This window comes from Chiloscyllium punctatum, chromosome 34 (assembly GCF_047496795.1).
Source record: "Chiloscyllium punctatum isolate Juve2018m chromosome 34, sChiPun1.3, whole genome shotgun sequence".
NCBI classification, from domain to species: domain Eukaryota; kingdom Metazoa; phylum Chordata; class Chondrichthyes; order Orectolobiformes; family Hemiscylliidae; genus Chiloscyllium; species Chiloscyllium punctatum.
The window spans coordinates 56,884,970-56,898,231 of record NC_092772.1 but is presented as its reverse complement, the minus strand read 5'-3'; the positions used below and the strand labels follow the sequence as shown (position 1 = coordinate 56,898,231).

At 53.1% G+C, this 13,262-nt stretch overlaps 1 protein-coding gene across 2 annotated transcripts; it reads left to right on the top strand.

Moving 5' to 3' along the window:
• The first annotated feature begins 604 nt into the window (after positions 1 to 604).
• Positions 605 to 13,133, top strand: btg3 (B-cell translocation gene 3). 2 transcript variants are annotated; one of them, XM_072553620.1, is made up of 6 exons: positions 605 to 754; positions 880 to 960; positions 4,486 to 4,666; positions 7,953 to 8,090; positions 8,689 to 8,896; positions 11,274 to 13,133. In XM_072553620.1, exons 3-6 carry the CDS (start codon positions 4,494 to 4,496, stop codon positions 11,475 to 11,477), a joined length of 723 nt encoding a protein of 240 aa, XP_072409721.1. In that variant the 5' UTR covers positions 605 to 754; positions 880 to 960; positions 4,486 to 4,493; the 3' UTR covers positions 11,478 to 13,133. The 2 variants fall into 2 exon arrangements, with proteins under 2 accessions (XP_072409721.1, XP_072409720.1); XM_072553619.1 differs by lacking the exon at positions 880 to 960.
• Positions 13,134 to 13,262: the final 129 nt, after the last annotated feature.

Sequence of the window (13,262 nt, the reverse complement as noted above, 5' to 3'; positions counted from 1 at the left end):
TGGGCACTGTCAGAGGGTCAGTGCTGAGGGAGTGGGCACTGTCAGAGGGTCAGCGCTGAGGGAGTGGGCACTGTCGGAGGGTCAGCGCTGAGGGAGTGGGCACTGTCGGAGGGTCAGTGCTGAGGGAGTGGGCACTGTCGGAGGGTCAGCGCTGAGGGAGTGGGCACTGTCGGAGGGTCAGTGCTGAGGGAGAGCTGCACTATCAGTTATGTTCACACAACCCCTCGAGTGACGAACATGAAGCTCCCATTGCACCAGTCTGACAAGAGAAAAAGGGACTAGTTTGTTGTTGCCTCACGGGGCATCAGTCCCTGGTCAATGCTTTTTTTGTCTTGCGCTTCAAAGGGGAACGGTTCACGGTCACGGTGCAGCCTGTGGGGTCTTGCTGTGCGCAGATTGGGCGCTGAGCCTGCCCGCTCTAGGGAGTGCGCGCCCCGTCGCGGCCGAGCGGCGCTAGAGAAATGCAGCTGCCGCCTCTGGCCCTGGGGCTGCGGGCGGAAGCCCATACCTTATATGGTCAGTGACGTAGGCCCGGGGACGCCCCAGCTGGGTCGGTGACACAGAAATTGAATCATATCTCTCTTCCTGATGTAAGTCGGTGGTAATTTACAGAAACCCCTCAGTCACGTTGCAGAGTGAGTTGGTGAATCCAGGGACGTCCCGGGGAGAGAAAGATCCACTGGAAAGAAAAGACAATTAAAACTTCCAGCAACTTTAAACTTCAGGATTCCTGGGCGGTGGAGCTGTGACACTTGTGAGTGGATCTGTGTCTCTGTCAATGCCTTTCCCTTTAATGAAGGAGCTAGAATTTCCACTTTTCTTTTAAAGAAAAAGTTTTGAAAACTGCTCTAAGTAAATTTTTCTTACTTTTAAACCAAGTTTCTCGAGTGAATTCATCAAGTCGGATGGAATTGTCTTGACATTGGGAGACGTTAAGGGACGAGTCAGTAATTGTCGAAGGTTAGTTGGGGGGAGGGAAAACACACTGGTGTTGAAATAATATATATATATATATTTTTAAGAAAGCAGTTTGGCATGCATACACTTCTGTAGAGGTTGCTTTTAATTGTGTTTTGGTTGAGGCGAGATGGGGTGGGGGGAGATGTTTGTAGTTTTTGAGTTAATTCTGTGGGATTGAGTGTTGGCGGGGGGGGTTGTGGTGTCAGTTTTATTTAGCTGGAGTGGGGAGGGGGGTGCAGATTTATGTCCAGCCCGGGACTGGGGAAAGTCACAGTTTCTGCAATAAGTTCAGGGAAATTGATCTGAAAGTGTGTGGTGTGTAGTGTGTGTGTTAACTTCCCGCTAATCGTTGCTTCACCCCCCGGGGGGGGGGGCGTGTGTTTATTTGGTGCCACGATCAGGGATTGCTATCACCACATGTTCAGTTGTGAAACCCAACCCCCCCCCCCCCAAACAATGTGTCACAGGAAGGAGGGGGGGGGAGAGGAACTACAGGGAGGGAGTGAGGGGCATGGGGCAGGGGATGGGGGTGGAGGGGGTTACACGGAGGGAGGGAGGGACACGGGGGGGGGGGTGAGGGTGGAGGGGGCTACACTGAGGGAAGGACAGTCTAAGGATAGGGGGTAGGACTGAGGAGAAACAACTTCACCCAGAGAGTTGGGGGGGGGTGGTCTGAGGGACACTCTGCCCCAGAGCAATCAAGACCAATGTGTTGGGTGTTTCCAAGGTTTAGTTTTTCGGGTTAATGGGATCAAAGGGAGACTATGCTGGATGATCAAGGTGAATGGTGGAGGAGGATTGATGGGCCGAATGGCGTACTGTTTTTCTACATTTCCAACCAGTGGTCTCAGGGTCCTCTGCTGCCTATTGACAGGCTGTAGAGCTGGGAAATGGGATTAAAGTAGGTCGTTTCTCGATAGCCAGCATGAACACATTGGGCCGAAGGGCCTCTATGACTCTAGCCTTGAGCGTGAGCCTGTAAAATAAGCGCCTGACCCACTGAGAGCTGACTAAGGGGCTCCATGTGTTCAGAGAGAGGGATATACAGCTGAGGGTGTATAAGGTTCTGGTCAGACTGGGTTTGGGATATTGTGAGCAGTGTTGGGGCCCTGTATCTAAGGGAGCACATGGCGTTGGAGAGGGTCCACAGTACGTTCACAAGAATGCTCCCTTCATCCCTAGGATCAGCTCAGGACTCTGTATCATAGAATCCTGACAGTGTGGAAACAGGCCCTTCGGCCCAACAAGTCCACACTGACCCTCTGAAGATACCCCGCCCAGACCCATCTCCTTACCCTACGTTTACCCCTGACTAATGCACCTTATCCCTTAACACTACGGGGTGATTTAAGATGGCCAGTCCACCCTAACCTGCACATCTTTGGATTGTGGGAGGAAACCGGAGGAAATCTATGCAGACACGGGGAGAATGTGCAAACTCCACACAGACAGTCGCTCGAGGCTGGAATCGAACCTGGGTCCCTGGCGCTGTGAGGCAGCAGTGCCAGCCACTGTGCCAACCCTGGTAATGTTTATAAGGATAAAGGGGAATCCAATTAAGACTTAGAGAATATATAGGGAGAGGTTGAACAGGTTGGGACTGTTTTCCCTGGAGCGTCGGAGGCTGAGGGGTGACCTTATAGAGGTTTACAAAATCATGAGGGACATTGATAGGATAAATAGACAAAGTCTTTTCCCTGGGGTGGGGGAGTCCAGAACTAGAGGGGCATAGGTTTAGGGTGAGAGGGGAAAGATATAAGAGTCCTAAGGGGCAACTTTTTCCCCCAGAGGGTGGTACGTGTATGGAATGAGCTGCCAGAGGATGTGGTGGAGGCTGGTACAATTACAACATTTAAGAGGCATTTGGATGGGTATATGAATAGGAAGGGTTTGGGGGGATATGGGCCGGGTGCTGGCAGGTGGGACTAGATTGGGTTGGGATATCTGGCTCAGCATGGACAGGTTGGGCCGAAGGGTCTGTTTCCATGCTGTACATCTCTATGACTCTAATATTAGGAGACCTAGATGGAGTGAATGGAGAGAAGATGGGTAGGAGGGACTGGTACCTGAGGGCACAGCCTCAGAGCGAAGGGCCGACCCTATAGAATGGAGGTTGGTGAATCAGTGGGACTCATCGCTACAGGGGGCTATGGAGGCCAAGTCACTGTGTGTGTTTACGACCGAGTTGAGCTGGGTTCTTAATCAGTAAGTGGGGGGGAGACTAAGGGTCATGGGGAGAAGGCAGGAGAATGGGGTTGGGAATCACATCAGCCAGGATGGAATGGCGGAGCAGAATCAATGGGCCAAATGGCCTCATTCTGCTCCCATATCGAATGGTCTTGTGGGAGTTAGTCCCACAATATCCCAACTCCCTGTGGGAGAGAGAGTCCCACGTTCTCTCTTTCTTCCCTCCCTCCCCCACCCCCCCCCGTGGGAGCGAGTCCCACATTCCTCACTCCCTGTGGGAGCACATCTCACATACTCTTTCCCTCCCACCGGGACTTCTCCCGAATTCCCCACTGGATTGATATGGGATTGTTTTCTATTAATGTCCCCTCGCTCTGGTTTCCCTGCCCCACGCGGGAATTGGTCTTCTCAGCGAGGGAACCCAATGGCTTTCGGTCTTCAGGAGGGGAGATTCCCAGAGTGTCATCCCTTTCTTGATTGGTCAACTCTGACATTTCTGTCGAAATTCCCTGCTAAAAGTCCTGTGCGTCCCCTCCAGTGCCTCCTGCAGTTATACCTTCGATAGTACAGAGACCAGAACTGCACACAGGCTGCCATCTACTAGGGGGTTAAACAGGTGGAGTGTAGATGCGACGGAATGAGCCTGTCAGGTGGTGATGCCTCCTGTAGTCCAATAGCTCAGCGGTCCTCCTCATTCTCGATTTGCAAGCAGATTGTACAGGAGCCTTGGTGAGACCACCCCTGGAGGATTGTGTGCGCGCAGTTTGGGGAAGGATCGTCTGGTGATGGAGAGAGTGCGGGGCTCCATCCTGGGATGGTCGGATGAAGGGTGACTGAAACGGTTAGGAATATATTCCCTGGGGTTGAGAAGACTGAGGGCAATCTTCTGGAAACTTGTAAAATTCCAACAGGATTAGACCAGGTAACCACAGGCAAGGACATTCCTGATGACCGGGGGGGTGGGCGGAACTGGGGGAAGGTTGCGGGGTGGGGGGTCACAGTCTAAGGATACAGGGTAGAAATGAGAGCAGGAGACATGTTATCTCTGCTCAGAGAGTGGGGGGGAGTCTGTGGAAGTCTCTGTCACAGAAAGTGGTTCAGGCCAATGTTTGAGAAGGAGTTGGTTTTAGTTCTCAGGGTTAAAGGGATCAATGGGGGAGGAAGTGGGGAAGGGATCAGGATGAATGGCAGAGCAGGCTAGATGGGCTGAATGGCCTGTTCCTTATGTTTCTAAAAGGGAGGCAACTGGATATCTGTGGTAGCCTGTCCTATCTGTCCTGCAGTAGCAGTTGATTTTGACCCTCTTTTTTTTTTTCTCCCCCTCTCTCGGGTCCCTAGGTCGGAGGATGGAGGAGGAGATCAGAGCCGCTGTGATGTTTCTGGTCAGCCTGGTGATCCGGCAGAGTGACCTGGCTCAGGACAAGGTCAAGGAGTTCGGGGAGAGACTGACCACTGTGCTGCGCCAGAAATACCAGGGCCACTGGTACCCAACCAATCCCAGCAAGGGCCAAGCGTACAGGTAACCAATCCCCACCTCCGCCCGGCGTCTCCGATGGGACCGCACAGGGTCAGGCCGTTCGGTCCCTCTGCTCCCTGCTGGTGTTCCCTGCTCCTCTCTTCATCCTCACCCACATCCTCCTTCTCTCTCCCTCTGTGCAGTTATTTATAGGGAGGGACCCTCAGTGGGAAGGAGCCATTGAAACACAGGAAATAGGAGGAGGCCACTCAGCCCCTCGACCCTGCTCCAACACTCAATCTGATCACTCAGCTCAGTCCCTCAATCCCATGTCTCCCCCCACACCCTTCGATCCCTTTAGCCCTAAGAACTTTCTCTAGTTCTTTCTCAAACCTTTCTAGGGCAGAGAATTCCACACTCGCTGGGAGAGGACATTATTCCTCATCTCAGTCCCAGCCTGTATCCTTAGACCATGGATTCCGGATTCAGGACTCTCCAGTAACTGGGAACATTCTTCCTGCCTTTACCCTGTCTAGTCCTGTCAGAATTTCACAGGTTTCTGTGGGATCCCTCCCCACCTTCCCCCCCCCCCCCCCCCCCCCCCCCCAACTCTTCTAAACTCCAGCGAATATTGTCCTCACCGATCCAGTCTCTCTTCGTACCCCAGCCCTGGCATCCCAGGAATCGGTCTGGTCAACCTTTACTGTATTCCCTCCATCACCAGAACGTCCTTCCTCAGATGAAGAGACCAGAATAGGCCCTGTTGCTTCCACTGTGGTGTTTTGGATTGTTGGGAGACCACCTGAGGGACCTTGGACAGAGGCTGAGTCTCCTTTTTCAAAATCCAAACAAAAAACCCACTGCAACAGAGTTTGGGGAAAGTGGGGGGGGGGGGGGGGGGGGCAGGCAGGTACTATTGTGGGGAGACTGGGGCATCTTTCAGGTTAGACATTAAATTCAAACTTCCATTTACCACCTCAGGTGGGTGGCATAGAACCCACAGGCCCTCGGAGGAGGGCAGTCGGTGCAGTCCCCCACCAACCCACCTCCCCATGTCCTGGGACAGGTATTTATCTCAACAAAAACTTTACACAGAAACAAGACCTCGGTCGTAATAACGCTGTGGGAGCTTGCTGTGAATAAATTGGCTGCTTTTTCTCCGTTATACTTAACGTAAGCGCTCTGAGACGTACTGAGGCAGCGAAAGGCGCTAGAGAAATGCAGGTTTTTGAGCTGCCAGTATTGAGCCAAGGTCCCCCTGCAATGGCGGACTCTGCCCACCTGAGGGCGGTGTTTCTCAAGGTTCAAACCGATGCGCTCAGTTCTGGCGCCATCCGGTGGCCAGAACCCTTCAATACAAGCAACAGCGCAAAACAACAATGGGCTGCATTTCTCTAGCGCCTTTGGCGTTGCCGCAAAACTGTCTTTGTGCTCTATGGGAGCCAGAACTTGTTTCCCCAAACCTCACGAGGTCATCACCCAAGAGCTTGATCAAGCAAAGGAGCTCAGCTTTTAAGGGACATACTTAGAGAAGAGGATGAGAGATGGTGGAGGGTGGAGAGGTTTAGGGGCAAATTCGGGGGGGGGGGGGTGGCCTCCAGGCTTTTTAGGGTACAGCAGCCGAAGGTACGATGGGAATTCGGCATGCACGGGAGGCCAGATAGGGAGGGGGTGACGGAGATAGGGAGGGGGTGAAGGGGCTGGAGGGGGTTACAGAGAAAGGGAGGGGGTGTAGGGGCTGGAGGGGGTTACAGAGAAAGGGAGGGGGTGTAGGGGCTGGAGGGGGAGACAGAGATAGGGAGGGGGTGTAGGGGCTGGAGGAGGTTACAGAGATAGGGAGGGGGTGTAGGGGCTGGAGGAGGTTACAGAGATAGGGAGGGGGGTGTAGGGGCTGGAGGGGGGTGTAGGGGCTGGAGGGGGTTACAGAGATGGGGAGGGGGTGTACGGGCTGGAGGAGGTTACAGAGATAGGGAGGGGGTGTAGGGGCTGGAGGGGGGTGTAGGGGCTGGAGGGGGTTACAGAGAAAGGGAGGGGGTGTAGGGGCTGGAGGGGGTTACAGAGAAAGGGAGGGGGTGTAGGGGCTGGAGGGGGTTACAGAGATAGGGAGGGGGTGTAGGGGCTGGAGGGGGTTACAGAGATAGGGAGGGGGTGTCAGAGCTGGAGGGGGTTACAGAGATAGGGAGGGGGTGTAGGGGCTGGAGGGGGTTACAGAGATGGGGAGGGGGTGTAGGGGCTGGAGGGGGTTACAGAGAAAGGGAGGGGGTGTAGGGGCTGGAGGGGGTTACAGAGATAGGGAGGGGGTGTAGGGGCTGGAGGGTGTAGGGGCTGGAGGGGGTTACAGAGAAAGGGAGGGGGTGTAGGGGCTGGAGGGGGTTACAGAGAAAGGGAGGGGGTGTAGGGGCTGGAGGGGGTTACAGAGATAGGGAGGGGGTGTAGGGGCTGGAGGGGGTTACAGAGATAGGGAGGGGGTGTCAGAGCTGGAGGGGGTTACAGAGATAGGGAGGGGGTGTAGGGGCTGGAGGGGGTTACAGAGATGGGGAGGGGGTGTAGGGGCTGGAGGGGGTTACAGAGAAAGGGAGGGGGTGTAGGGGCTGGAGGGGGTTACAGAGAAAGGGAGGGGGTGTAGGGGCTGGAGGGGGTTACAGAGATAGGGAGGGGGTGTAGGGGCTGGAGGGGGTTACAGAGATGGGGAGGGGGTGTAGGGGCTGGAGGGGGTTACAGAGATAGGGAGGGGGTGTAGGGGCTGGAGGGGGTTACAGAGATAGGGAGGGGGTGTAGGGGCTGGAGGGGGTTACTGAGATGGGGAGGGGGTGTAGGGGCTGGAGGGGGTTACAGGGATAGGGAGGGGGTGTAGGGGCTGGAGGGGGTTACAGAGATAGGGAGGGGGTGTACGGGCTGGAGGGGGTTACAGAGATGGGGAGGGGGTGTAGGGGCTGGAGGGGGTTACAGAGATAGGGAGGGGGTGTAGGGGCTGGAGGGGGTTACAGAGATGGGGAGGGGGTGTAGGGGCTGGAGGGGGTTACAGAGATAGGGAGGGGATGTAGGGGCTGGAGGGGGTTACAGAGATGGGGAGGGGGTGTAGGGGCTGGAGGGGGTTACAGAGATAGGGAGGGGGTGTAGGGGCTGGAGGGGGTTACAGAGATGGGGAGGGGATGTAGGGGCTGGGGGGGAGGTTACAGAGATGGGATGGGGATGTAGGGGCAGGGGTTACAGAGATAGGGAGGGGTGTAGGGGCCGGAGGGGGTGTGTGGGGTGATGGGGCAGTAGGAGTTCCAATGAATTTGGAAACAGACTGAGCAGATTTCCCATGGTATTCCTTGATTGTGTTCCCCTCTCTGTCTCTGGGCAGGTGCATTCGGATTAACAAGAAACAGCAAACTGACCCGTCGTTGCTTCTTGCTTGTGAAGACTGTGGCCTGGAGTATAACCAGCTGAGACTCCCCAAGGAGATCACGTTGTGGATCGACCCCAGTGAGGTGTGCTGCAGGTGAGAAGCCAGCCTAGGGCTGGGGCAGAGCAACTCAGCCCAGAGTCCCACGATTTGGGAACAGCAACAGGCCATTCAGCCCATTGAGTCTGCTCCAGCATTCAGTGAGATTGTGGCTGACTCGGATAACCCTCCCCTTTCCTGTTTCCCCACCATCTCCAGCCCTCAGCCACTGACTCGTACCCTCCCGGGGTGAGGAGCTGGGAAGGTTAAGGAGGAGACTGAATCCCCCAGGGTGGGGTGGGGGGTTTCGATCAGGCAGAGACACCCCATCTCTGGGGACAGGAGGGTCAGTCACTGGAGGGACACCGGGTTGGAGAGAATCAGGAAATGAGCCACAGGGAGGAGGAGAATGTGTATTTGGAGGGTGCCAATTGTTGTTGTATCTGGGACACAGCCTGGAAGGGAACAGGTTCCACTGGAAGGGGGAATATTCACAAGGGGGTGAAGTGGGGAGCTCTTTGACAGAACCAGCACAGGCTAAGAGGGCCGAATGGCCTTCCCCTGTGTCTGTGGAAGCTGTGGCTGGGGTAAGGAGGGTGTGTGGTTAGGGACAGAGCCCGGAGCTAAGGGACTGTGTAATTCTGAATCCCTGCAGGTCTGGAGAGAGCTGTCAGCCCTTCACCGTGGCCCAGTTTAAGCAGGAATCCAGGAGAGTGTCGTCTTTAGACTCTGAGCATGAAGCTGGGAGTTCCGAGTGCAGTACGTCCGACTACCACACCGACACATCCTCGGACGAGGAGGAACACATCAAAGAGCAACCGATCAATACAACAGCGGTGGAAATAGCACAGGCTGCCACCAAGGTAAAGGGAATGCGGGGGTGGGCGGAGGGGGGAGGTACCCATTCCTGATGAAGGGCTTTTGCCCGAAATGTCGATTCTCCTGCTCTTTTGACGCTGCCTGACCTGCTGCGCTTTTCCAGCAACACATTTTTCCAGGGGAGGTACCCAGTGTCAGGGACGTCACGTTGGACATTCCAACACAAACCCAGCTTCACACATCCAACCTCACACTGAAACGCTCCCCACTCCACACCCCTCCCTGACTGTCTGTCTCTGTCACCCCCTCTGTCCCCCCTACCTCTCTGTCACATCCTCCAGCCCCTACACCCCCTCCCTCTCTCTCTCTCTGTCACCCCCCTCCATCCCCCCCCCCACACCCCTCCCTATCTCTAACCCCCCCCCCCCTCCAGCCCTACACCCCTTCCCTATCTCTCTAACCCACTCCAGCCCCTACACCCCCTCCCTATCTTTGTATCATCGATAGTCACAGGTGAGGTGCCAGAAGACTGGAGGTTGGCAAACGTGGTGCCACTGTTTAAGAAGGGCGGTAAAGACAAGCCAGGGAACTATAGACCGGTGAGCCTGACCTCGGTGGTGGGCAAGTTGTTGGAGGGAATCCTGAGGGACAGGATGTACATGTATTTGGAAAGGCAAGGACTGATTAGGGACAGTCAGCATGGCTTTGTGTGTGGGAAATCATGTCTCACAAACTTGATTGAGTTTTTTGATGAAGTAACAAAGAAGATTGATGAGGGCAGAGTGGTAGATGTGATCTATATGGACTTCAGTAAGGTGTTCGACAAGGTTCCCCATGGGAGACTGGTTAGCAAGGTTAGATCTCATGGAATACAGGGAGAACTAGCCATTTGGATACAGAACTGGCTCAAAGGTAGAAGACAGAGAGTGGTAGTGGAGGGTTGTTTTTCAGATTGGAGGCCTGTGACCAGTGGAGTGCCACAATGATCGGTGCTGGACTCTCTACTTTTTGTCATTTACATAAATGATTTGGATGCGAACATAAGAGGTACAGTTAGTAAGTTTGCAGATGACACCAAAATTGGAGGTGTAGTGGACAGCAAAGAGGGTTACCTCAGATTACAACAGGATCTGGACCAGATGGGCCAATGGGCCGAGAAGTGGCAGATGGAGTTTCATTCAGATAAATGTGAGGTGCTGCATTTTGGGAAAGCAAATCTTAGCAGGACTTATACACTTAATGGTAAGGTCCTAGGGAGTGTTGCTGAACAAAGAGACCTTGGAGTGCAGGTTCATAGCTCCTTGAAAGTGGAGTCGCAGGTAGATAGGATAGTGAAGAAGGCGTTTGGTATGCTTTCCTTTATTGGTCAGAGTATGGAGTACAGGAGTTGGGAGGTCATGTTGCTGCTGTACAGGACATTGGTTAGGCCACTGTTGGAATATTGTGTGCAATTCTGGTCTCCTTCCTATTGGAAAGATGTTGTGAAAATTGAAAAGGTTCAGAAAAGATTTACAAGGACGTTGCCAGAGTTGGAGGGTTTGAGCTACAGGGAGAGGCTGAACAGGCTGGGGCTGTTTTCCCTGGAGCGTCGGAGGCTGAGGGGTGACCTTATAGAGGTTTATAAAATCATGAGGGACATGGATAGGGTAAATAGACAAAGTCTTTTCCCTGGGGTTGGGGAGTCCAGAACTAGAGGGGCATAGGTTTAGGGTGAGAGGGGAAAGATATAAAAGAGACCTAAGGGGCAACTTTTTCACACAGAGGGTGGTACGGGTATGGAATGAGCTGCCAGAGGATGTGGTGGAGGCTGGTACAATTACAACATTTAAGGGGCATTTGGATGGGTATATGAATAGGAAGGGTTTGGAGGGATATGGGCCGGGTGCTGGCAGGTGGGACTAGATTGGGTTGGGATATCTGGGTCAGCACGGATGGGTTGGACCAAAGGGTCTGTTTCCGTGCTGTACTCTATGACTCTACCTCTGTCACCCCCTCCAGCCCCTACACCCCCCTCCCTATCTCTGTAACCCCCCCCCCTCCAGCCCCATACCCCCTCCCTCTCTCTCTCTCTGTAACCCCCTCCAGCCCCTACAATAACACCATATAACGTGTGTGTATTTGATGCAGCCAGTTGAAGGTTGTCGGAGGGTCCGTGCTGAGTCAGAGCACTGCGCTGATGAGGGGTATAAAAGGTCTCATGGTCACTGTTTGTTCTGAGAGCTTTCTCTGGGGTCCTGAGGCCAAAGTTTGCCCCGCGACCAATAACACTGGAGAACTAATGCTAGGGGGAGCTTGCCGAGGTGTTTTGGGGAACATGGAGGTGATGGGAGGCGCTATGGAAATGCAGATTCTGTCCAGTCCGCAGGCCAGATTGGGGCTTGTTGGTTTGATTCCTCTGACTGCCCCTTTTCTTCCTCCCAGGTGCCCAGAGATTTATACCAGTCTGCTGCAGTGTGGCCCCAGTATCCTCACAAGCTGGTCCAGTACGCTACCTTCTACCAGCCCGTGCCCTTGGTCAGCTACTACTTGATGCCAAGGCTGGACAAGGTCCTGAGACCTCCCCCCGGCTTGCTCCTGTCTCAGGGACAGACACAACGCTCGAAGATTGGCAAACGGTACAAATGACAGGAATCCAGTCCGGAGAGAGAGAGATCGAATATGTCCTTTAGCTTATACTGAGGCTGCTGTGCTGGACAGAACTGAGTCCGTTCACACAGGCGTTCTGCAAGCAAGAGAACTGTACATCTGTGTGTATGTCTCAGAGAGTGTGTGTGTGTTTGTGTGTGCGTGAGAGAGGATAAAGGGTCACACTGCCCATGTGTGTATGTATGTGCGTGAGACTGAGAGTGAGTGTGTGTGCAGAAAGGTCACTCTGCCTGTATATATGAGTATGAGATCCACACTACTGCTCCTGTGGGGCTGTGTATATTTTCTCTGGCATGGAGACAGTGTCTGTCATAAATCCAGAAGCTCAGGTTTTTCACCAAATACGGAATAGCTCTGATCCTGTGTACCTGTTTAAATTAATGTCCCTTGGGCTTGTGGAGTATGTAATTTCGGTATTTTTCCTGACCCCTCATTGCCCATTCATGTTGAAATTTGAGCCCCACTCGTGTTTTTAAAACAAACTAAAATATGATGCCTGCCATTGCTGAATAGCCCAAAGGGTACTGGGGGTGGCCTATCCATTGGAACAGACTGGAGCCTGTGGGGTCAGAAACTGGCAATGAAATAATTTGTTCTGCAATATTTGTTTGGCAATTTTAAAAAATATCCTTTTTTTGTTTTGGAGTAAGGGGGATTTGGAGAACTTTTCTCATGGTGGGGGGAGGGGTGTTGAGGAATAAAGTCTGGACTCTGGGATTGATTTTAAGATGTTGCTCCCCCTCAAGGTGTGAATAGTTGAGTGAATAGAGGAGATCTCCCTCCTCTAACCCCCGCTGAAGGGATAGAACAAAGAACAGCACAGTACAGGCCCTTCGGCCCTCGATGTTGTGCCAACCTTTTTATCCTTCTCTAAGATCATACTAAGCATCTGACTCAACTGCCATGTACCTGCCACTCTGTGTAAAGAACCTAGCTCCAACATCATCCTGAAATGTTCCTCTAATCACCTTTAAAATTATGTCCTCTGCCCCTGTGATAGACATCTCCACGATTGGGAAAATGTCTCTGGCCATCTATGCCTCCACAACTTGTACACCCCTATCAAGTCATCTCTCATCCTTTTCCGCTCCAATGAGAAACGCTCTCACTCCCTCAACCTCTCTTCTCCAGTCCATGCAGCATCCTGGTAAATCTCCTCTGCACCCTCTCTAAAGCTTCCACATCCCCCCTCATAATGAGGTGACCAGAACTGGACACAATATTCCAAGTGTGGTCTAACCATGGCTCCAGAGAGCTGCAGCATAACCTCGCGGCTCTTAAACTCAATCCCCCTGTCCATGAAAGCCAGCACACCATACACTTTTTCCTAACAACCCAGGCAGCTTGGATTCTCCTGAATATTCCATTCACCCCTGGAACACGTTGTCTGGTGCTTCTGACCCAGGGATACAAGCTCCCCAGGGACTGGGGGAGTGGGAGTTAACCCCCTGGCACAGACCCACTTTCCACACCCCCAACTCCCTTCCTTGTCTCTCGATCTTTTACAGAAATCAGAATAATGACAGCAGACTTGAAAAGTGTTACTGTTCCAATTTGTGAATGGGAGAGTTTTTATAATGAAACTTGATATTTATTGACTGTACATTTGTGTTCCCAATTGTGAATTGAATAAATAATTGCTGGGTTGCTGTCATCGTCTCACTCACCCTGTTTGTTCTGTTTTGTGTTAGGCATTTGTGCAAGAAGTACATGAATTTTAAGAAAACAAGTACTACCCAAAATGTCTTAAATACAAACCTCCCC

Coding starts and splice junctions, on each gene's coding strand:
- btg3 (XM_072553619.1), top strand. CDS start 4,494: ATGGAGGAGGAGATCAGAGCCGCTGTGATGTTTCTGGTCAGCCTGGTG. Junction 4,667..7,952: donor AGCAAGGGCCAAGCGTACAG/GTAACCAATCCC, acceptor GTCTCTGGGCAG/GTGCATTCGGATTAACAAGA. Junction 8,897..11,273: donor TAGCACAGGCTGCCACCAAG/GTAAAGGGAATG, acceptor TCTTCCTCCCAG/GTGCCCAGAGATTTATACCA.